Source organism: Trachurus japonicus, chromosome 17, assembly GCF_045865225.1.
Source record: "Trachurus japonicus isolate A0001 chromosome 17, Traja_1.0".
NCBI classification, from domain to species: Eukaryota; Metazoa; Chordata; class Actinopteri; order Carangiformes; family Carangidae; genus Trachurus; species Trachurus japonicus.
The window spans coordinates 24,350,987-24,374,881 of record NC_140923.1 but is presented as its reverse complement, the minus strand read 5'-3'; the positions used below and the strand labels follow the sequence as shown (position 1 = coordinate 24,374,881).

Sequence of the window (23,895 nt, the reverse complement as noted above, 5' to 3'; positions counted from 1 at the left end):
TGCTCATTATACCCATACCACGGTTAACAACCAATCAGATCGCTGGATTTCACCTTTCCCTTTTTTTTTTATAGCTGCATCCTTCTTGTCTAGTAGAGGTAAGTATTTATAGTTGCAATTATTAATCAAAGAGATTTTGTCATGGGTCAGTGTCTCAACTTTGTACATGTCTTTTGTACATGGAGGTGGTGGTCACTATTAATTAAACAAATTAAACAAAGTAGTGGACACAAGGTTTCAAATAAATATTATCTGTCCTAAAGTACGATAGCTTTACTTAAGTCCTTATTAAATTAAACAGTTATTAGGGCTGCGGGCAATCGCACCGGGCACTGGTCCCAACAGCTATGAAATAGCTGCAGGGCACTACTGTTATTGTGTGGATTTTTTCTTATTCGGTTCGGCCATTTTCATTTAACTAGTCCTTCATACTTTGTGCTATTTCAACAATTCAAATATCAAAATGTTCAGCCTTTTCGGGACAGGTGTGCTATGTCTTTTCTCTTTTCAACTATTCATACTTTTTGCAATATTCAACTATTTCAGATTTTTTTTTCCCCATAGAGAATGCATTGGAACAGTCTTGAAACTCTTCAAATCTTCTTACTTCTTTCAGCCTTTAAAGTGTCCACATACTTTCAGCTAGAGACTTCATTCAAATTCTGAGCTTTAGACAAACTTTTTAAGTATTCCTCTATGACTCAGCTTATTGATATCTTCAACAGTTTCTGATATTTGGCCGCTTTAAAATCATTAAGTTTTTTGACAAAATCCAGCTTTATAATGGGTGTGTGTTGCGTCTAACGAGCAGGGCTTAGAGTGAGTGACATCATCGCTAGAGTGAGAGGGATCGAAAAAACATTCAGGATTTTTTCTGGAAAAATTGCCAGCACGGCCACAAATTAAACTCTAGACACATGATTTCCTCACTGGTTTGTAGCCACACTTGTCGTGTCTCATTTGATGTGTTCAAAACAGCAGACAGACTTACAGAATTGTCTCTATGAGCCTAATTGTGCAGCTAGACCCGCTCCAGTGGCTCATCCACTTCAATATAAAAGTAGGAGCTGATTTTTTTAGAAAAACAGAAATGCCCCCCTTTTCTACCTTGCGACCCTGAGAAAAGTTTTTGCACTACAAACATTTAATGCACATCAATGTGCTCAGGAAGGTCTCCTTGCCCCAGTAGTCATGGCCACATTCTGATAAGAGGTACGGTTCTCTTTTTATGGGCTGTTTTCGGAAGCTGCTCAGAGCACAAATCTCTCTGCTCTGCTCTGTGTGCAGTTGGTCCAGCTGTAGTGGCCAGCTCGTTATCAAAGTCTATAAATAGAACAGTGCAGGTGCAGCCTGGCCGCTCGTTAAGATGTTTTTAAACACAGCCCCACACACACACATGATAAACCAGACTGACAGAGGATGTCCACGCACAAACACAGGCATCACACTCACACAGACAGACACACACAGACACTCACACACAGTCACACATGCACACATACACAAACACACAAACACAACACTGTTCCACACAGTAAAATGTAAGCAGTTAGTTGAGTCGCCATGGTAACTTCTGAGGGCAGGCTGCCAATCAATCAGATCATTAGGGAGAGAGGAGTTCTGTGGCTTTCTGCACATGTACACGCAGACAGAGAGACCCCCACACCTCTCAATTATTTTATACTTTTGATGTAAACATCTCCAACAATTTATATTTTTCTCATGAATTTAAGTTCAGACGTTTAGTCTTTCCAACTCTATTAATAGTAGTACAATTACAGGTGGAGCCTGGGACATAGGACGCAGCTTTTAACATCTATCTATCGTTCTATCTATCTATCTATCTATCTATCTATCTATCTATCTATCTATCTATCTATCTATCTATCTATCTATCTATCTATCTATCTATCTATCTATCTATCTATCTATCTATCTATCTATCTATAAACCCTTTGTCTCTTTTTTTCTCTCTTTTTCTTTCTTTCTTTTACTCCTTCATTTGTATTTTACATATCTTCTTTCTATCTTTCCCTCCCTATCCATCCATCCATCTACAACTTTCTATCTATCATCCCCCTCTCTCTTTTTCTTCTTTCTTTCTTTCTTTCTTTCTTTCTTTCTTTCTTTCTTTCTTTCTTTCTTTCTTTCTTTCTTTCTTTCTTTCTTTCACCCCATTTCTTTTTACTTCTTTGTTTCTTTCTGTTTTTCTTTCTACTCCTTTTCTCTTTCTATGTTTCTACCCCATTTCTTTCTTTCTTTCTACTGCTCTCTGTATATCTCTCTCTTTCATTTATCCACCCCAATATCTTTCCTTCTTTCTTACTACTCCTCTGTCTCTTTCATTCATTCTCTATTCTCTTTATGTTCTATTATTCTGTTTTTCTTACCTTTTTCTTTCTCTATCTACCCTTCTCTCTGTGTCTTCTTTCTTTCTGTCCTTTTGTTCTTTCTTTCTTTCTCCATCTACCCTTCCCATTTTCTTTCTTTCCTTCTGTCCTTTTCTTCTTTCTTTCTTTCTTTCTTTCTTTCTTTCTTCAGCTCATTCAGCATTGTTTCAACAATTTCTTCAGCTCATTCAGCATTGCTTTCAGCATTCACACCATTTCCATTCTTGGAAATGTTTTTTCTAGTTAGGGCCACGGGCAATCGCACCGGGCACTGGTCCCTGCAGCTAAAATCCATGTGAAAAAAATGCTTCTCACTGTTCTCAGGTCAAATATTTATATGCGATTAAAATGCAATTAATTGCGATTGATTAATTACAAAGCCTCTAATTAATTAGATTAATTGTTTTAATTGAGTCCTGTTTTGGTTAGTTTTGGTTGATGCCTTTGGAATCTTGCGGAAAAAAACCAAAACAAACCTGCATGGGTGATTTATCTTTCAGAAACAGAGGAGAAGGTGAATTTGGTGTAAATTTACTGTTTTTTGTATGGCCAAATGGCAGTAAACCAGTTAACCTGCTGAAAGACTTTTCCAAATCATTACATTCTGTTACCGTGGTGGAACTAGAGAAGGAAACAGTGTACTGTAATGGCCTGATGCTATGAAGGCTTATAAATCTTGGTCTCACTTTGCAGCCACTAGATATTTACTAAGTACTCACTGACAAAGCAAACTAAATATGCATCGTAACAATGCTCTTGTTGCAAGGTGGGATGGTGCTGAACCCAGCCTACTTTGGTACAATGGGCCACCACAACACCATGATCCATGAGATGGGACACATCTTTGGCCTATATCATGTCTTCAAAGGGGTGAGCGAGCGGGACTCCTGTGATGACCCATGTCAGGTAAGACTATTAAAACCTAAGATATAAGATTCACTTCCCCGTATTTGTCTGCCAGTACATCTGTCAAATGTCTCTTCAGGAGACCACTCCGTCCATGGAGACAGGAGATCTATGTGCTGACACTGCCCCGACCCCTAAGTCCAAAGCCTGCCGTGATCCTGGAGCCGTGAATGATACCTGTGGAGTCACCACTTACCAGGACACACCTTATAGCAACTACATGAGTTACACAGGTACAGTGGATGACTCCACTAATTATTAGGCATAACATTGTTAGACATGTTGAATATAATTACTGAGCCACAGAAGGAGCCAGTTACATGGCAGTGTAGAATGTAGCTATGTTGCACATTAGTAGAAAAGACGTGATAATGAACATGAAAAAGATATGATGTTTGTTCTTTTCAGATACAACAGCTGTTCAATTTGCCTTATGTAACAGATTAAAATATGCAGTGATAGGCTACTTTTAAAATTAGTTTTGTGAAGTCTACTGGTGACCTGTTTCATTTAAAATGAGCTCAAATCTCAGCCCTATAGTGTATAGCATAAAGTCATCATTATATAATAAAGTTAATTATATTGTTTGTTTATAAAAGACTGTTTGATTCAGTTACTACAGATATGAAGTGTTAAAACTGTGAGCTCTAATTTCGTACCAGGTGCAGGGTGGCGAACCCTGCGTAGCGCTAATGCACAATCAATTTGTCAAGTTGGTAGACCGAGGTGCGTCGAGATGGGTGTGGCGGCGCAGTAAGGGGAGGTATCGACAGACTCAGCTTGGCGCAGTGATAATTTCGCGCAAAAAGGCTGCGCCAATCAAATACGGTTGGCACGCGTAATGGAAACTCAACCTGACTGAATTAACACAGCTCAAACTGTGATGCAAACTTCACATCTCTCTCAGCGAACCACAAACAGCCTCGGCATCAGATAGTCAGTTTTTTTTTTTTTTCTTAAAAGAAAAAGAGGGACGCTCGCCAACAAGGGGCCAGGCCACAGAGCTTGGCGATGCGATGCACAGGTGCTTCTGATTTCATCCCAGCTACGCATGGTATTTGTTTATGTTGTGATCTGTGCACACTACTCATCTTTGTTACACTGGGCTCTATTTTCCTAGACTAGGTGCAGGCGTGGCGGATCTGCCCTGCGCTTCGCCTTCGCCTCGCCAACGGGGCGTGTCCAGGAGCAGTTTGCAATTTTCCTTCAATGCAAGGCGAAGCGCAGCAGGGCGCAATCCCGCCTCCTTCCCTCCCACCGGCGTAAGTGGCATAGAGGGCGGGGAGAAGGCGTGGAGTGGGTTTAACACAGCCAAGTCAGATCTTCACCAATCAAATGAGCTCCTCTCCTCGCCTTTAAATCCTCTCTCTTTTTCTTTTTTCTTTAGAATTTACCTGAGATGGGAGATGTGAATATCTGCTCACTATCTGATGCCGAGGCTGATTGTGGTTTGCTGTGAGAGATGATAGTTTATTTGTTTTCAGTTTTATTTGTTATGGTCGCGTGACGAAGCGCCCACTCGCCCGCTAATAAATCAATAAGTAAATAAATAAATATAGCGGATCATCGCAACGGCACAGTGTGTAGTGTCAACATAGCAGCGACCCTCACAGTCCTGCTCTTGGGACATCCACGGCTGCTTTTTTGTCCCAGTCCCTCCCTGGTTTCATCGGTGTTAATTCAGTCAGGCTGAGTTTCCATTATGCATGCCGACAGCCTTTGATCTGTCATCAGTGTGACGGGACAATCAATATAGATATAAGTGTATGTGCTGATTCAGATAGTTACAATAAATAGGGGTTATTGTGATTATTAATTGCATTTAAATGTGGCTGGAACTGTGGAAACCTGCCTGTGAGGTCTTGGTGACGTGTGCGCACTGCGATCTGGGCAGTCAAATTACCACTGCGCTGGCTGCGCTTTGCCTTGCGCTGAGAGTAGACCTGGGGTCCATTTCACAAAGCAGGTTTAGTGAAAACTCTGAGTCTGTTAACCCTGAAATGAGGCAAACTCTGGGTTTTCCGTTTCAGAAATCTGAAGCTGCAGACTGAAAGCAGTGGCTGACAGGACGTGTAAACTCCGTCAGGAGGATTATTAGACCTCAACTGGATGTTTTATTCTCCATGAGGATTTGTTTGATCGTTCCCCCTTGTTCTGCACCGTCAGTTTATCTCAACAACCCTCACATGAGACGACACGGACACGCACGCAGAAGAAAATTGCACTTCTCTCTCTCGCTCTCTCTCTCTTATTTTTTTCGTAGCAGGTCCATCCACTTATGGATTATTTCCAGGTGATTGATGACTACACACACATCCCCATCACGTTATAATGGAGACAAACTTGAACATATAAAACACGCGTCAGCATTCGTACGTCACTCCACCGTGAGAAGTGGGAGGGGCGAGGCTTTTTTTTGCTGGTTGCCATGGTGAATCATGTTATCTTTGTTCCATTGATGAGGGCTTTTCATCTCCCCGTAACTCAGGGTCAAGTTACTCAGAGTTGAATGAACCAACTGTTCTGAAACCCAAAACTCTGAGTTTCCTGTCTCAGAGTAGATCAACTCAGAGTTGAGGATTAGACTCAGAGTTTGTTGAACCTGCTTTGTTTAACGGACCCCAGGCCAACCTGGGGTCCGTTTCACAAAGCAGGTTCGAGCTTTCGGCGCACTCTCGGCGCAGCCTTTTGGCAACAAATTGTCACTGCGCCAAGCTGAATCTGTCGACACCTCCCCCTGCTGCGCGACCACACCCATCTTGGCACACAGCAGTCTGCCAATTTACCAAATCCGCTGCGCACGTTGTTGCACTGGAGGAAAATACCACTGCGCTGGCTGCGCCAGGGTTCGCCTCACTGCACCCCCCTGAGTTGCGCCAGGAAAATAGAGCCCACTGGGTTTAAATATAGGTGACTAAAAGAGAGTGTCTTTATTTGTGGATAAAGATGATTGCCTTACCCATAATCCCAACCTCAACCAAAGCTCTTGATGCTCATGGCTGAAAGTGTTTTTTTTTTTTTGTTTTGATTAGTAACCTCCTCCCAGACTACTTTTGCTTCATCAGCCCGTGGAGATCTGTTCACGTTACCATATATTTGCCCAATGTGAGCTTGGATCTCCCGGACCAAAATGCCTGCACCTCACCAGTGCCTGGTCTACGAAATTAGAGCCCAGAGTTTTCATACTTTCAAGCAGGACAATCAGGGACTCATTTATTTTCACATTTTAATGTAACTGCATTATCCAAGCTTGTTTCAATCATTTCAGTTCAAACTGAAACTTGAACTGTCTGACCTGAATGCTTCCTGATGTACAAGTTATTAAGGGCAGGATGCTGCCTCACCCTCTTCTTTTTAATCATGCGAGTAGCACTAAATTTAGATGAACACTTGAACCTAATGTGAAATGATTAACTTTATTTCTTCTTTCATTACACCACATCAGATGACAACTGCACAAACCATTTTACTCCCAACCAAGTGGCTCGGATGCACTGTTATCTTGATCTGGTCTACCAGAAGTGGCTGATGGATCCTCAACCTTCCCCCATCCCTCTGGCTCCTATTGTGACGGACCAGAATCCAGATTCTGTCTCGATCTACTGGCTGCCACCGATGAGAGGACTACTTTATCAGAGGTACCATACACTGTGACTGCGGATCATCTTGGTTTTCGCTCCACTGCCCATGCCTATGTAAGAATAGGTACACTGCTTCATGCCCGTCTCGTGCAGCAGCGTTGCGTGATTCAGACATTTGGCCACTCGCCTATTTTTTCATGCATGACGTGTGCTGTTCCCAGTAAAAGTTTCAGCAACCTATAAACTCTATGTAGAGGGATAGAGCTGGCAGCAGCAGCCACAACACAGCAGCAATACAGTGACAAAGTTTTCCCCAAATATACTGCAAGGTGCTCCACTGGGGATAAGCTAAGGCAAGATCAGAGTTTTCAGTGTGAACTGTCAGAAAAACATGTTTATGCTGCTAACGAGAACGTTCACTTGAGTTACTTTGTGAAGATAGAGGACAATCCTGTCATTTTGTAATTGGTTTGTTTTTTGTTTTGCATTGAGCAGTCCAACTTTATAAAAATAATCATGTCAGACTTTATGAGGAGACAGAGATTACCTCAACAATAAACAGCTGACCCATGTGCAATGCACCATGGTATTCTCAAGAAATCACTTGTGACTCCAAATTTGGACAAAAGAATGCTGCATTTCTCGGCCTGATTTTGAGCCTTTGAAGTGATACAGACCATGTTGTTCAATGTAACACATCAGATAGAGCTATGACTGTAATCTCAAATAACCTCCTCTTCCAGTCACTTCTGGCATTTGGACATACTGTATTTACTTTGTTGTACAGATGTTCTGATACCGTTTTTCCTTTCCCTTACCAATTCCAATACCTGAACTTTTTGTATCGGCTGATACCAAGTAATAGTTCAATACCCCTGAGTTAAAAAACACATTTTTAACAGCTGTAGCTGTGTGTAATGTGATTGTTTTCATTGTTTTGTGGCACGCTATAGAATCTATCTTTTCTTCATTCTAAAAAAGAAAAAAAAACACATGTCCTATCTGCCACCCAAAGAACATGGTCTTAGATACCGTCTTCCATACTTTCAGTGCCTTTTTAGTTATGGGACGGTGTGACCAACTTGCTGAAATTTTGCTAATGTTACCAGATATTTGCAAAATCAATTCTCCTGTTTTAGTGCAGTGATAAAAAGCTGGTTCCTGGGGCAACTGCTATGGGAGCAGATAGCTGCAAACTGACCCAGGAACCCAGGAACCATACTTTCCGATAACCAATACCCTAGTTTAGTCAGTATCAAAAGCATTTCTGGAATTAACAATCAACATTTGAAGAACTCTACTTTGTTGACCACTGACAAAGTGTCTAATATTTGATCATCTGCAGCTCTTTCTGTTTATTGTTGTCCCAGTTCCTCACTTCAAGGGCCTTCCATCAGCTGTGGAGACTGTGAGACGGATGGCACTTTCCACCAGTACGCCTATGAGGCCTCTTCACCTCGCATCTGTGACACATCAGGCTACTGGACCCCTGAGGAGGCTGTCGGTCAGTCGTGCATGTGTGTGTGTGTGTGTGTGTGTGTATTATAGTAGTCTTTTTACTTGTTCCAACATCCATACTGACACTGATTGCGCACTTTTTACAAATCATTGTCAATATAAACTGAAGTGAATATGAGAGGCTGTTGGAGATACATGTAAAGCCACAGCTAAATTATCCACACTTTGATTTAGGCCTTCATTACTGGAATTTAGTCAAGTAAATAAACTAGAATCGGTGGTGGTGAGGAGACAAATTGTTGTTTTACTAATCTTTCCTCCTACAATCTACATTTGACTCTGTTGTTTTCTACCCTGATACATTCCTGCCTGTCAATAATTATTGACAGGCAGGAATGTGGTGGTTTCAGGTTGAGTTTGTGTCCTTGAGTTCTACCTCTGTATCTTGTTTCCACAGAACAGATCAACCCCCCCCCCCCCAATCCAGTCCCTCCACATACAAGCACACACACACACACACACGCTCTCCCTCTCTCTCTCACACACACACACACACACACACACGTCTCTTCCCTGTAAATTTCAGGTGCGTGCAAGGCTAATGGCTCCTGGAAGAGGAAAAAGCAGAAAATCATTAAATGATAATTGCCCTCAGCTACAGAGCTCTTTCTGTCTCTGCCTAGTTCAGCCAAAGCAAGAACAAGGATTATTAGGCAAAGTGTCTACTCTGGGTAATGTTTGGGTGCTGTTCAAATGCTGAACCCCAGTCATAAACAAAAATGCCAGAAAAACAGTGGATCCTGTAGTACTGTACTTTGAAACATACACGTATGGTCCTGTTATTCCATTCAAAATGTCTGGAGAAGCCCGGTTGGCTTTGACATGACATGTTGGAAGAGTGGAAAAAAGGAAGCAAACATGAAGGCATGGAGGTAGAAAGAGAAAAAGACAGAAAGATAAATACTGAAAGAACACAAATGAATGTACAAACAGCAACACTTTCCTTTTCTTCAATGGAAAGTCTCCCCAAATATGTGGAAATCCTCTGCTGGAATTTATGCTTTGAAAACAAGCGGCGAGAAGGAACAGGGGGGATTACGGCTTCCTCTCTTTCGCTGCGGGATCATAATGATGATAAAGAGTCAATTACAGTCTTACTCTAAACAGCGGTATGCACAAAGCTGAGGAGACAGCCAGTCTGCTGGCTTCCCTGGCTCCCTTTTCACTCTTTCCCACTTCAGAAGACAGTGATGCACGGGGTCACTTTGTCAGCCAGCGGAGATGGGCAATATCGCCTTCAGCAGGGAACGGAGAGAGGGAAAATTGGACAAATTAAATGTGGATATCATAGCTGGCAACACAAAACATACTAAGTTTAATGGAAAAAACACTTTTGGCTAGAATAGTTGGCAGAGTCGTCCGTTTACATCTCAAAATATTGCTTGTGCCAGCATTGACTTGTTTAAGTCCATTTTCAAACGGAGGGAAAACACAAGACTGTGCTCCTGTTGAGACGGATTAAATTGGTTTATCCAGTGCATCAAGCAGTAATGTGGGTTATAATTGAAAAATTAGAGCATTTCAACAAGAAGGATTTGAAAGGTGCATTGTGCTTTTCATTGTACTTTCGTCTGGTATCATATTTCTAAACTGACTGAGGGATCGGATTTGACATAACTGTGGATTAAATGAGTTGTAGCTACAGAGAAGGTCTTAATCAGTGTTGAGTAAATGGTATTGAACAAGAACATAAACAAAACATATGTATTTAACAAAATAAGCAAAATATGTAAAGTATGAACTGTTTGCATGTTTGTATGAGCACTAAACCCTATGTTCATTTTAATGTTGCATTTGCATGTAAATCCCTTGTCATACATTTTGTAAATGTATAATAATCTAAAAGAAAAAAATGATTGTGAAATGAAGTAATACAATAAAAAGTAATTTCATAAAAGTATTCAAATGCAGAGCACAATGTAACAAAATACTCAGTGGTTACCATGGATTTAATAAGAGTTATCCTTAAACATCTCCATTGGATGGTCAAGTTACTTAACCACACATGGTGGCAGTGCAACAAGAAAACCATACAAAAAAAGCATACAACATTAATATTTTCACCGTCTAAAACTGTTATAGCAAGCGTTCAGCACACAGGGCTATTTTGACATGTGCACTTAACACAGAACTCAGATGCTCTGTTTGTACCTTGAGATGAGACTGATGAAAAAAACAGGTTGTGTGCAGGAAAACTAATTAATCAGAAAATAAATAATGGTAACCAAAAACCCACTCAAGGTCTCTGTGGATTGGACAGTAATGCAGCTAAGATCTAATGCTTTAACAGATATGTAAATATAGGAACATATAGGCTAAAACACGCAGTGTGATGTTCTAGTTTGTTCATGCACCTATTTAATGGCCACTCTTGCTGGGTAGTCCTTCGCTTTCTGACAGTTTGGAGATCCTCCCCACACGGCTGATCACAGAGCGTGTGTGAAATATGTAACACCTCATCAATGTACTGATTTTATTTGACTCTCACCTGGGACACAGCTGATAAAAACACTCCCTTAATGTGATTCCATTGTGCTAATCACTAAGACCGTAACAATTAACAACTAATTTTGCCCGTTGTAATGGTGTTTAAACAGTTTTTGAACGCAGGCCATGTTTAAAGTGAGGGCCCACCACTCGTAACTTTCTCAAGTGGAACATTCTGCTCGCTGTTTTACGAATGAGAATGAGTTTGCCGGTAGTCGTTAAAAGTAACACTGGGAATTTTGTCAGTTTGTTTGTCTGTCACTACTAAATAAAAGAGGCCAAATGTGGCAAGAAACACTCCAATTTATAATTTAATAAGACAAAAAAAACCAGCTATTCTGCTTCATTTGGACTGTTGAGGTGTGATCAAATCTGACTGGCAATGGCAGCACTCTGGCAACATAAGGAGACCACCCATCACTGTAATCATATTCAAACACCAATAAGTGTCACACCAGTGATAGTGATCACAGAAATCAAAATAATCCAATCTATCCTCATTTTTGTACAACATTATGAGTTCACATAAACTCCCATCTTTTCTTGGCTTTGAATAGATCAGAGTAATAAGAGTCCTGCAACATGTGATACGGGTGTTTTGACAGAAGTACAGATTTATCAGGTTTAATGGAATGAACTCTGGCGATAATATGTTTGAGTTAGCCTCGAGCCATTGTCCACATTTGTCAGAAACGTTAATGATCCTCACACACTTGCACAACCTCTATCTTTCACCTGCTCGTTTTCACAGTCTGGCTCAGCCTGCTTCTGTTTACCTTGCACAAACTCCCACATGTGGAAAAAACATTCACAAACACACAAGGTGCAAATGACAGACGGCGCTTCAGACTAAGCCAATAGCCCAGTGGTACACTTGGAAAGTGGTCTGAGACGACTTTCCAAGACCCCACTATATGTGTGTGTGTGTGTACGTGTTAATAGGCAAAGGAGATTCTTTGCTGGGAGAGTACTTTTCCTGACGTTTGAAAGAGATCCATCCCCCCTCTTTTTAAATGCTGTCCTGTTAGTGCCGGTAACACACATTGTCACTCATGTCTTAAAGCCCCAGTATGTAACTTATTTGGCTTTTTATTAGCACAATTCAAATATTGCTTTCATAAATATGTATTTCACTGAAGTCGAATCACATCCACATCTTCAGCTTTCTCGTACCTTAGAATGAGTTGTTACAAGTCGTTACAAATACATAAGTGGGCGACGCACCGAACCGAGGCTGCCATGTTGCATCGCCATTTTTTACGTTCAGTGGCAGCGTGACCGTAGGTATCCACAGAAACTCACGGGAGCTGTCGGCTCGGGGAGAAAGTTTTCCAGGTAGCGCCTGTTAAAACTGTCACCACTGTGTAGTGTGAGGAAGGACGGAGACACTGATGTTGCATTCAGGTGCAGTCAGGCAGATGGCCGTTGGCAAACCAACCAGATGTCATTTTACTCCACGAGAGAAAGACGGTAAAACGTGGGTCAGGTAAACAATACGACATCACCATGACAACATATTGTCACGCGCCTGTATTGTTTTGCCTGGTGCTGGCGGACCACTTGTTTACATAGACGCTTGTTTATCCTGTTACATGCAGCGTCTGTTGTCTGACATATGCCCGATTTTACGTGAATGCAACATCAAGAATACGTTCCGATATGCAACCGCACCGCTAGATGGGGGTAATTCCTACACATTATACATCAATCAAACAAATCTGATGTCAGTAGCTTATTATTATTATTATCATTGGTCATCAAAATTGCAAAAAAGAAAAAGAAAACTGCAGGTCATATCCATTTGTTTGTGTCTCAGTATTTGGCTTCAACCAAACAGAGCCTTATTATATTACATTATATACATGATTTACATAGCAAAAGGTATTCTAGTAGTAGTGTGTGTCTTGCTTTAGGTTTTGCAAGTAAATGTGGTCATTGAGAGCTCTCATTGCAATGTATTTATCCAAGCATGCATCTCTGTGTGTGATGTCACCTGACCCCAGGCCCACCGGACGTGGAGCAGCCCTGCGATCCCAGTCTCCAGGCGTGGAGTCCAGAGCTCAGCCTTTATGACACTAATGTGACGTCTCCCTGCCCCGACACAGAGGGCTGCACCCTCACTCTGAGATTCCTGCACCCCATTGTCGCACACGCTCTCACCCTCTGGGTCACCTACGTCGCTTCGAGTAAGTCTCAGTCCAGAATAATAATCACAGTGACAAAGCGTACATCTAAAAACAGAGGTGCTGATCAATTTAAAGAAGGTGACACGATGAATGCTGGCTGTTTTTTTTAGGTCAACTTTTGTCTGTGATACATTCCAACTGTATTCCCTCTGGAATATTGGTCCTAATACCTATTATTTATCTAGAAAAGCACTGGTGGTATAGGCTATACTGTACACCTGACATAAATTGTAACTGAAAAGGTGTCACCGCTTAAAGGAGCCATTTGTAAACTTTGCTATTACTACTGCCTGTTGTAGCATTAACAGCTGTAGTGTAGAAGAAACACTGTGAAGCAAAACATTAAAGGAGACATATTCTGCCCCCTTTCCACAAATTCAAATAGTTCCCAGGTGTCTTAAAGACATGTCTGTGACATGCTTTGGTCAAAATCCCCCAAAGATCAAACATCACAGCTCCTTTCATCCTCTCAAAACAGCCCTGTTCAGAACGGCTGGTTTCAGTGCCTGTCCCTTTAAATGCAAATGAACCACTGCTTGCCCCACCCCATCCCTTCTACCAGTCCCAGGTAGGGGTGGTATTATGCAAATTCAAAAACTAGTTAAATCATTGGAAGACAATTGAGGGAACAGCTCGTAAAACCACATGGATTTCAACCTAGGGAGCCTGCACATTACAGATTTCTTTGTCAATTCTCACATTTTTGGGGCCGAAAGGCAAGACAAACACCCAAATATATGTTAAAGAGCCTTCAAAAAGTGATATTTCCATAATATGTCCCCTTTGACATTATGGATGTTAGTTCAAAACCACATAGTCGTAAGCAAACAACAAAGATGGACAAATTAGACAAGAGAATGTGCTACATACATGTGTGATATATCAATCCCCTGGCCCCAGTGGAGGTAACGTCTAATTCTAGCCCTGGGGCTGTTGCAGACACACTGTACTGTACATCCTCCCACGTAGTGGTAATTTGCAGATGGAGCTCTCTTTTCCAAATTATTTCCACATGATCAGTGCTGGTGTGTGAGCTGTCCATAAAGAGATCATCAGTCTAACCAAACTGAAAGCCCCTAAACATAACTAGAGACCCCTGATTCCGGGAGAAGGCAGTTTAGATCTACCCCTCAGTATGTATATCTGTTCTCCATGCTTTTACACCTGACTAAAAGTAACAACATTGTGTATCTAGTAAGCTATGACATACAGGTCAGGTCATAATGCAATTGGTGTGTTTTGATATCAGGCTGATACAGACCACACACTCAAACCTGAAACTGCGGGGTAGAATTTTTTTTTACATTTTTCTCCTTCTTCTTCTTATGAAAGAACTAAACCAACCATTCACTGTTTTATGGTTTTCTGAGAAGAGAATTTGAACCATTTGGAAAGCGTAGAAGCACTGTTACTTCACAGGCAACTTGTCATTGTCTGTCAAGTAAGTGTTCATTGCTTGTACAGGCTTTAGTCAGTCATGGTTATTGTCTTTTATCAAATGTAGAAAACTTTCTTCCCCTGTCCAGCGTTTACCCTGCCATTGCTCAGTGTCAACTGACGGGCCCTCTGTGAGGATAAGCAGTATGGATAATGAATGGATGGATTGACTTTGCTTCCAGTTTCCTGGCCACCAAATACAGTCCTGCCATTCAAGTTGCAGTTGACTTATAATAAAAGACTCAAGTGTGGTCTAAAAAGATTTGGGGAATAGAACAAAAAACACGAAATCGAAAAGGACAAAAAACAAACAAAACTACAAACAGTATTTATATAATCGCCAAGAAACTTGTCCAAGGTTTGTTAGCCGTTCATATCTGACAGACATAAAAGACTGTCAGTATCTCTGATGTATATCTAATTACATGTTGCATGTATCACATCTAATATTATCTGTCTCTGTTATCATTTCCCAGACAACCCAGCCATAGCCAATGTGGAGCTGATAACAGATACAGGCAAAAGCATTAACCTTGGGCCACAGCATGTCTTCTGTGACATGGCCCTCACCTTGAGGCTCGACACCCACAACACCGCCATCGCTGCCATCAAACTCTGCACCTTCGATGAGAAGATGGAGATAGATGCAGCCATGTTGTCCTCGGGTGCTGGCAGCCCCCTGTGCTCCAGCTGCCAGCCTCTGCTGTACTGGATTCAGCGGCATCCACCCTTCCCTGGCAAATCCCCATCACCTCAGACTCAGCAGACTTTCACTGACAGGTAAACGCTAAATTCTCACTCAGTTCAGATTATTTTGGAGTCATGTCTTCAGTACAAGCAAATTTAATTCACTCAGCAATGTTATATCAGTCTGATTTGCGGTTCCAGAGACATGCTCTGTTCATAATTGAGCAGGGATTTGCTTTGCAGGAGGTGACCACAATGCGAAACGGGAATTGACAGGTGTTTTTTCCGCTCAAACCACCTTAAAAATACTCCACTTAAGGCGAGTTCCAGAGTCTGGTTTTCTCTCAGGTGTGGATGAATATTTATATCATGGATGCGGTGCCAGCTGCTAATGCTGGACACACACTCACAAAGAAAGACTCTTAAACACACACCACCTTGTCAGACATCAGCAGTTCACAAGGAAATAGGACTGAGGGTAAAAAGAAAAAAGGAGTTATTCATGGCCAACATGGAGTATAAATTCCACAGCATAGTACCTTTGAGCGTTAGTGTGTGTATGTGTGTGTCCTCATCTGCTCATCTCTTAAAAGTGTTTGGGTCTGGTTCTGTTTGAAAAGCTCAGAACACAAATGTTTCCAACATGGGGATGCCGAGCTGCGGCTACTGATCCAAATCTGTTTCAACAAGCATATACTCAATCAAAAGCACGCTGAAGTTTCAGGGCTAAGTTGAATCAGTTTGTTTCCTGTCTTGTACTGTAGGGTGTCCAAATGATTACCGGAATCCAAATATAAAGCCACAAGCCAGTTTGGTCTTTATCTCACCAAATAACAGCCCTCCCCAAAAATACCCTAAATCTCTACTCTCATCCTTTGTTATACAACTTTTGCACAAACGCTGATAAGAACCTGCCAGTTTAGGACGGCCGTGTCACATGATTGCAGATCTTTTGGGGCTGATTTCAAATGTTGTGGCACTCTCAGTTTCTGAGAAGCTGTTGCCTGTTTTACAGAGTGGGGCAGATGTTAGGTGGACACAGCTTCAAAAACAGTTTATTTTTCAGGGAACACGTCTCCTATGTTACACAAGCTGTGTCTAAGTGCAAAAAGATGTAAGAACCGATGGGAATTAAGTTATGTGGGACTGAGGAGGGCAGCAAGGGGTTGATGTGAGGAGAAGAGAGTGTTTGAGAGCAATGAGTTTGGAAGAGAGGGGAGAGAGCAAAAGAGAGGGTGGGATAATGGAGGGGAGAGAAGATGAATAAGAAGAGGAGTGAGAGTGGAGGCAAAGGGATTTGGAAAAGATGTAGATACACATAGAGAGACACAAAACAGAGGTGTTGGGAAAGAGAGGTTTGAAGACAAGAAATAAAACTTAAGGTGGAGGATAATGTAGGTGCAGGAAGGTAATGGGGACAGAGGGAGACGACAGCACAGCAGAGTTGAAGCAAAGTAAGCAGAAGCAGAATTTTTTTCCCTTATTTTTGAATATGAACCAAATGTGAGCAGCAGAGGCCATAAACACCAGTAACTGCTTGGATCAAGTCCTCAGCCGTTTCCTCCTGCTGAACTTGCACCATGGTCAGCACAGGCTGACTAAGAAGAATTCAGAGAGGGAGAGATGAGTGCAAGCAACAAGCAGGACTGTTTAATTGACCACTGTGATGCTTGAGACTATCATTAGATGTCAAATGAATCAACAAATGAAAGAAAATGTATAAATTCTGAGAACATAGAAATCATTCTGGCCGTAGTCAGGATGTTGTTAGGGACTAGAGACACAGTTTGTAGGCTGTGCTGGCCGACCACATGGGAAATCAAATGTATGAATAGCACAAAGTGGGTTATAATACATAAAGTCTGTTTTATTATCCTTACCCTAAGCTCATCACTAATTACAACCAGTTGTCTTCTGCAATGTTTTATCAACCAGTTATCTGTGCTATGCCACACCATGAACTAGTCCTGAACACAGGCCAAAACTGCAGGGGTTAAAGTTCTCCGTCGAGAAAAAATGAGGGGAGAAAAAAAAGGCTACACGTGCTTTTGTTGTGGTTTACTAACGCTGCTCTCAACCAATAAAACTATCCAGGACCGTTGTATTAACCTAGTGGTTCTCAACGGGAAGGTGGGGGGATGTGGGGGGCAGCGCGAGCACAGGAGGGGAGGGTGGGGGTCGGCTCCCGGTCTGTAATCTCTCCCGCTAATCAATTAAGTAAAAAAGTAAAGCCTGGTTTATGCTCGACGCAGTCGCGAGTGCGCGAGGCTCGCGCGCCACAAATGACGTAAACGCGCACCTCGCGACGGCGTCGCGCGCTGGCGCGTCGCGCTGTCGCGCACCTCCAGGATTTTGAAACTTGGCGCGCGCCGCGCGAGTGTCGCTCGGTTCAAAATGGATGAATTTGAGGGAAGACTGGCTGAGCTGGTACGCTCTAGCATTTGTACAACTCGTAATTAAGTTATAAACACCATCAAATGACCCAGAACTCGAGGAACTATGCAAATCCGGTCCCTGTTTACAACAAGCCGGCGAAAAATCAATACATGGAGCGATCGATAACGTTATATAACTACTACACTGATGTTGCAAGGACGGTTGGTTTTCAAATCATGTAGTTAACTATCACAATTACACCGGAGCTTTTTAATTAAGGTAAATAGTAGAGCTATAGGAGAAATCCTGCTTACTTCTTCTCTGTTTTTAGTTGCTTCTGCTACTTCCTATTGTATTTTTTTATCTACCGCCCCCTGTCTTTGCTACGAATATTGCAACGGTGAATGCGGCAAGTATAAACGCCTGTGCGCTCTGCCGAGGTGCGCGCGCCAACTGCCAACGGAGCCAGGCGAAAGTATAACCTAGGCTTAAGAGTGTGGGGGATATTTTTCGCACTATCTGGCAACCCTGGCCTGCCTGCACGTATGAGCCCGGTGACGTAACTCGCTGGAGGCAGATACCGGTACGTAGTAGCGTTGGCTCTCCTGCAGCTGTTGACGTCGGCACGAGTGGACCTGTTGGTCATATGTTGGTCCGCCGCCGCGGTCTGAGCGGACGTGGCGGCGCACACTCGGTTTCGTTTTTTTTTTGTTTTTTTTTTTTACCGCGCATGTCCGCGGTGCACCGCTGCACGGACAAATAACAGAGGAAACGGGCCCTTGAATGGCTGGTCCAGACCCCTAGATTAAAGCAGAAGTAAGTGATATATTTGTGTTAATATAAGTCTTAAATAGTTATATCTTCCGACAGCAATCACTTACATAGAGTGTTTGGACTGAAACACGGGTCTCTCAGTCCCTCTGCTCTGCTCTGAGCCGAAGAGAAAACATTTATCGTATCCTACAGTTTTTATCCAATGAGGAGAGAGAACGGCATGCAGGGCTGTGTGTGCAGCCAAGGAACGCCGTGAATGTGGTGACGTAGGGACGAGGACTGTTATGGTGCGTTCAAGGCAACTCGTATTTTTCCGACCGTGAAGTGGTACCAGTTCGATCTGGTACGAGTTCACCGGTCGGAAGTTACGAGTGGCCGTTATAGTGACTTTCACCGGTAAAACAGGTCGGAAAAACACGAGTGGGTTGCCTGAAACGCTACAAAGTCGTAAGTTGTGACTTGAAGCTGTAATTTACGATTTCAAAAGCCTGCCTGGAACGCAGCATTAGCGAAAACGACCGGACCACTTACTTCTGCTTTAATGCCTTGAGATTTGTTTTTGCTCCCCACTAGACCAGTTCTGAGTTCAGTAGGTTTCATACACTCCAGCCATTCTTGCCTTGTTGCCTTACAATGATTAAAGCAGAAGTAAGCGATCCGGTCGTTTTGGCTAATGCTGCGTTCCAGGTAGGCTTTTGAAACCGTAAATTACAGCTTCAAGTCACAACTTACGACTTTGTAGCGTTTCAGGCAACCCACTCGTGTTTTTCCGACCTGTTTTACCTGTGAAAGTGCACTATAACGGCCACACGTAACTTCCGACCCGTGAACTCGTACCAGATCGAACTAGTACGACTTCACAGGTCGGAAAAACACGAGTTACGAGTTTCCTTGAACGCACCATAACAGTCCTCGTCCCTACGTCACCACATTCACGGCGTCCCTTGGCTGCACACACAGCCCTGCATGCCGTTCTCTCTCCTCATTGGATAAAAACTGTAGGATACGATAAATGTTTTCTCCTCGGCTCAGAGCAGAGCAGAGTGACTGACAGACCCGTGTTTCGGTCCAAACACTCTATGTAAGTGATTGCTGTCGGAAGATATAACTATTTAAGACTTATATTAACACAAATATATCACTTACTTCTGCTTTAAGTTAATAGTCAGTAGGCCTACTCAATGTTTTTTTTTTTTCTATCTGAAACAGAGTGCTACACCAGAATGAACACCAGAGTACACCAGAATGCTTCATTTATGTGTTAAAATCACAATTTTTTTCTGGGGGACCCCCCTACAGGGATTTGGTGACTCACCTCTTTGTCCACTTCAGAGCTTGCAGGCAGTGTGCATCTTCAGGTTTATGCATATGCAGAATCATTTTTTGAAGAATCAAAGAAACAACACTTTTAGAACAAGGTTCCTTCATCAGGTTTAAAATACAAGGCAAATGACGACAATAATGCACACCGGATGAAGGAACACTGAGTGGGGGGGGGGCTTCCAAAAAAAATTGCAGTCAAAAGATTTTTTTTTGCTTTAACCCCTGAAACTGCAGAAGGAATGCTATGGGAAAATGTTCAAATGTTTAACAATTTCTGCATGACGGAGATGTGGATCTGACAAGTTTTGCCATGGACAGGCATCTTCACGTTACATATAACCAGGTCTGTGAAGGAGAGAACAGATCATTTTTTTCACTTATTATATACACACGAATTTTGTAGAAACTAGCTTGTCACTGGGCTTTAAAGGGATAGTTCAACATTTTGGCAAATTAGCCCATTGCCATAATCCCTATAGTTTTAGGAGTAGGTTTGTTACCTTTACTGTATTTGTCGGTGCAAGCTATTTTTAGAACGGCGGAGCAGAGCCGTGAGCTGCCCAGAGCTACACTATGGAGGCTAATGGAATTTCTTGGTTTCCCTCATGAAATACCGAAAAATTGCCCCCGACGGAAACGCGCATCAGCGGTTTTGCATGAATCTACCTCAAAAACAACTCTGTCTCGTAACGTTCCGTTATTATCTCATAGCGTGGTGAATGTGCAGGTCACAACTTGTCCATGAGAGCATTTTGGAGTTGTTGGAATGTGTATTTGATGAGTTTGATGAGGGAAACCAAGAAATCCCATTAGCCTCCGTAGCGTAGCTCTGAGCAGCTCACAGCGCTTCTCCGCCATTCTAACACCGCTTGCTTGCACCGACAATTAAAGGTAACAAACCTACCACTAAAACGAGAGGGATTATGGCAATGGGCTAATTTGCCAAAATGTTGAACTACCCTTTAATATATTACTTTGTGCTGTTTTGCTGCAGACACATTTTTTATTTCTTGAGTGGGCACAGTGTGGAGTATACTGCAGGGATTGGTTGCACCTTGGGGTTTCTACTCAAGTGTGATACTTCAGGTTTAATTTCTCTTCAGATGAGGGAGATATTTAAGAGTCTCTTCAAAGGTTTCCTTTGTTGAGGAGAAAAGGTAAGGAATTTACAGCCATGAAAGAGATTTTACAGCAGTAAAATTCCACAGAACCTTTGCTTGTTGGCAGTAGTGCGTGTGATACCATCTTATCAATTTGGGGCCAGCAACATTAAAGAAGTGCACTGCTTATAGTTTAAGAGGAAATTAGACATGGAGGGAGGAAGTGGAAGTACAAAATACATCGAGACAAAGGGAAAAAGACCAAACGTACTTCCATATGAACACACTCAAGGAGCCAGTGCCCTCCGAGCAGTACCGGTTCACCCAATACGCACACTACGCACGTTGCGTAGGGCCCCGCAAAATAATAGAGGCCCCGTGAAAAAACAAAACAAAACCTGACGACGTGACCGTCCGTTGCGCACGTGTTGGCCTACCGGATTCCTAGCAAGACAGCGTTTAGCACGCCACGATGAAGCAGAGTTATCCCTCAGGGAATTAAGGGGGAAGAAACAGCTGACAATGACCTGCGGGAACAGCAGTCAGGTAACTCTCCTCTCCGGGTGGGAGAGTGGGAAGGACTAGTCCGTGTTTGACCTACATTAACAGAGCGCTGAGCCCTGGGTGAACCCCGGTCTCTGTGTGCGTCTTGCTGGCTTCTATGATTTTAGTTGTAGTGTAGTTACAACTGCACTTACACAAAATGGAAAGTAATGGATAAATATTGACTAAGATTTAATTTTGTTGCTTGGATACAGACAAATATAGATGCAGATATCTTAGTGAATTAAACAAAACTTGTGAAATATTGTGACAATGGTGCTAAAAAATATATATATAATAAATAATAATATACATAATTACCTACATTTGAAGTATATTAAAGTAAAACAAGTGCAGCCAATTTGATGGAGCTGAATTAATAGTAGCCTTATCTATATTTTAGTTTTATTTAATCGTGAGTTATTTCAAACATTAACATGCATGCCCAACATGTAAGACTGTATGATTGTTTGTTTACACATTTAGTTTGATTTGTTCTGAATTTATTCTTAGTTAGACCAACAGTGCAATATGTTTAAAGGGGGATAAGTGGAAACACTGGGTGTCAGGTGCGACTGTTGAAAGTTTTTGGGGTTCAGTTAGGCCCCTTAGCAGAATTTTGCCTAGGGCCCCATGGAGGTCTGAACCGGCTCTGCCTCCGAGAGAGGAAAAGAATGATGGCAGATGGTTGGACAATTTGACAAATATAGATACAGTACAGATAAATAGGGGAGGGGGGAGCTTTCTGATCCATAATTAATAAAGGGAAATTTGTGGAGTCTGGAGAAACTTGACACACCTTAGATGCTGAGCTGGTTTGTGTACCAGGCAGATAGAGAGGCAGAAGCTCTGTGCCTGAAAAACAGGGACAAGGGCTCTTTTTATAGACAGAGTCCACCGAAACAGATCGATAGTCCTGACACTGGAGCACAGGTATTGTTACACACACTTCCTGCTGTTGGGCTCTAAGGTCACTGGAAATTGCAAGGTTACAGATAGAAGCCACTGTAACTACAAGTTCCACTTTTGTTGTTGTTGCAGTCCCAAGAGCTGCTGTGTGTAGAATCCATCAGGACTAATGTAGCACTGATGTTGTGGCAAATGGTAAATACAAAGCTTCCTCAGCACAAAGGACAAAGTAAGCAAGAGAATTAGGTAATTGTTAACCACACTGGCACGGACAACCTCACTAATTATTCCTAAGTTTTGAATGAGTCACTTGTATTGATCAACAGCCTTGTAAAGGTTATATGATCAGTTTGTACTATGAAGCAGTAAAAAAAATTGTGCTTATTGCTCCTTTTAAGAACATAACAAACTTTGGACTGCTGTTTAATAATTTTATTTATTATGCCAAAAACAAAGCAATGTTTTGCACTCACGAAATCCTTTTTTGTCCTCTCCTCTCCCCAGCTCTGTAACTCAGGGAGTTGAGTACAAGTACACGATCCAGGTGGAAGCAGACGGTCTCCTCAGCGACCCCTCCCCACCTCTCCTCTACACCCATGGGCAGTCCTACTGCGGAGATGGCCGCATACAGGGGTCGGTGCATTTTTGTGAATGCATCAACAAGACTATTAATAATGGTGACTAATTATATGATGGGAATGGAGACTATATTGGAATTGCAAGTGATTGATTGTGATCTTCTTTCTTTAGGACAGAGGAGTGTGATGACAGCAATCTGCTGGATGGAGATGGCTGCTCTAAGAAATGTCTCAAGGAGACGGGCTTCAACTGTCACGGTAAGTTAGTTCATTTTGAATGTTTGTTTGAATGTTTTCTGTGTGACTGAATAATGGGATTTTCTGGAAGAGCCTTTGATCTTCGCTTTGAGGAGATCTACCTACATTGAGATGTTTTTGGTCATTAAAACCACAAATATATCTTATAATGGATCAAAACTTTACATAAAACACAGGAAAAGGCTGAAAACATGTCGAGCTTTCAAAATGATAGCAACACAAACTCTGCACTCTTTAATGTAAAAGACACATACCATATGAACTTTTAAGGCGAAAGAGAAGTGACTTAATAGCCAGAGTTCTATCATTTGTGCAAGCAGCAGCACTTAGAAAAAAACAAATCAAGCCAATCAAAGTTAATTTACAAGACATGAAAGCTTCTGGCTTGAACTGATTCCACAAACCATTAATGTAACATCACAGCAACATAAGAGAAAACAGATGAGCTGAGGGGTAAAAAGTGAGTTTTTGGTTCGCTAAGTCACAAGTCTTGTTTAGAGACCTGAAACATTTTGACATCAGGCTGGCAGAGAAACACCAGAAAAACACTTTTCAGCAGTAAAGTACACTGCTCAGTCTCAAAACATATGTCAGGCATGTTTCCTTTATTAAAAGGGCTTTGGCCTTCCTAGGATTTCAAGGAACCGATACAATCCTGGGAAAATTGATAAATGGAGTTCAGTGATTTTTTATCAAAGAGTGTGTTGTGGTTTTAAAGTGGACACTCTGAGCAGAAATCAGCTCACAAGTTGTTGTGTTCTAGACACTGCTGCCATTTTTTTTTTTTTCATTGATATGCTTTATCTAAAGTAAGTAATGAGTCTAGTATTATCAAATCACAT

At 42.1% G+C, this 23,895-nt stretch overlaps 1 protein-coding gene across 1 annotated transcript in view; it reads left to right on the top strand.

Annotated features, from left to right (window-relative positions):
• Positions 1 to 23,895, top strand: part of pappa2 (pappalysin 2) — a 114,697-nt gene that overhangs the window by 22,867 nt on the left and 67,935 nt on the right. The window contains exons 6-13 of the mRNA XM_085804087.1: positions 3,157 to 3,296; positions 3,376 to 3,529; positions 6,742 to 6,934; positions 8,248 to 8,381; positions 12,886 to 13,068; positions 14,982 to 15,285; positions 22,722 to 22,850; positions 22,968 to 23,053. Of these exons, the coding sequence (XP_085660213.1) occupies positions 3,157 to 3,296; positions 3,376 to 3,529; positions 6,742 to 6,934; positions 8,248 to 8,381; positions 12,886 to 13,068; positions 14,982 to 15,285; positions 22,722 to 22,850; positions 22,968 to 23,053 (1,323 nt within the window). The remainder of the gene's footprint in view (positions 1 to 3,156; positions 3,297 to 3,375; positions 3,530 to 6,741; positions 6,935 to 8,247; positions 8,382 to 12,885; positions 13,069 to 14,981; positions 15,286 to 22,721; positions 22,851 to 22,967; positions 23,054 to 23,895) is intronic.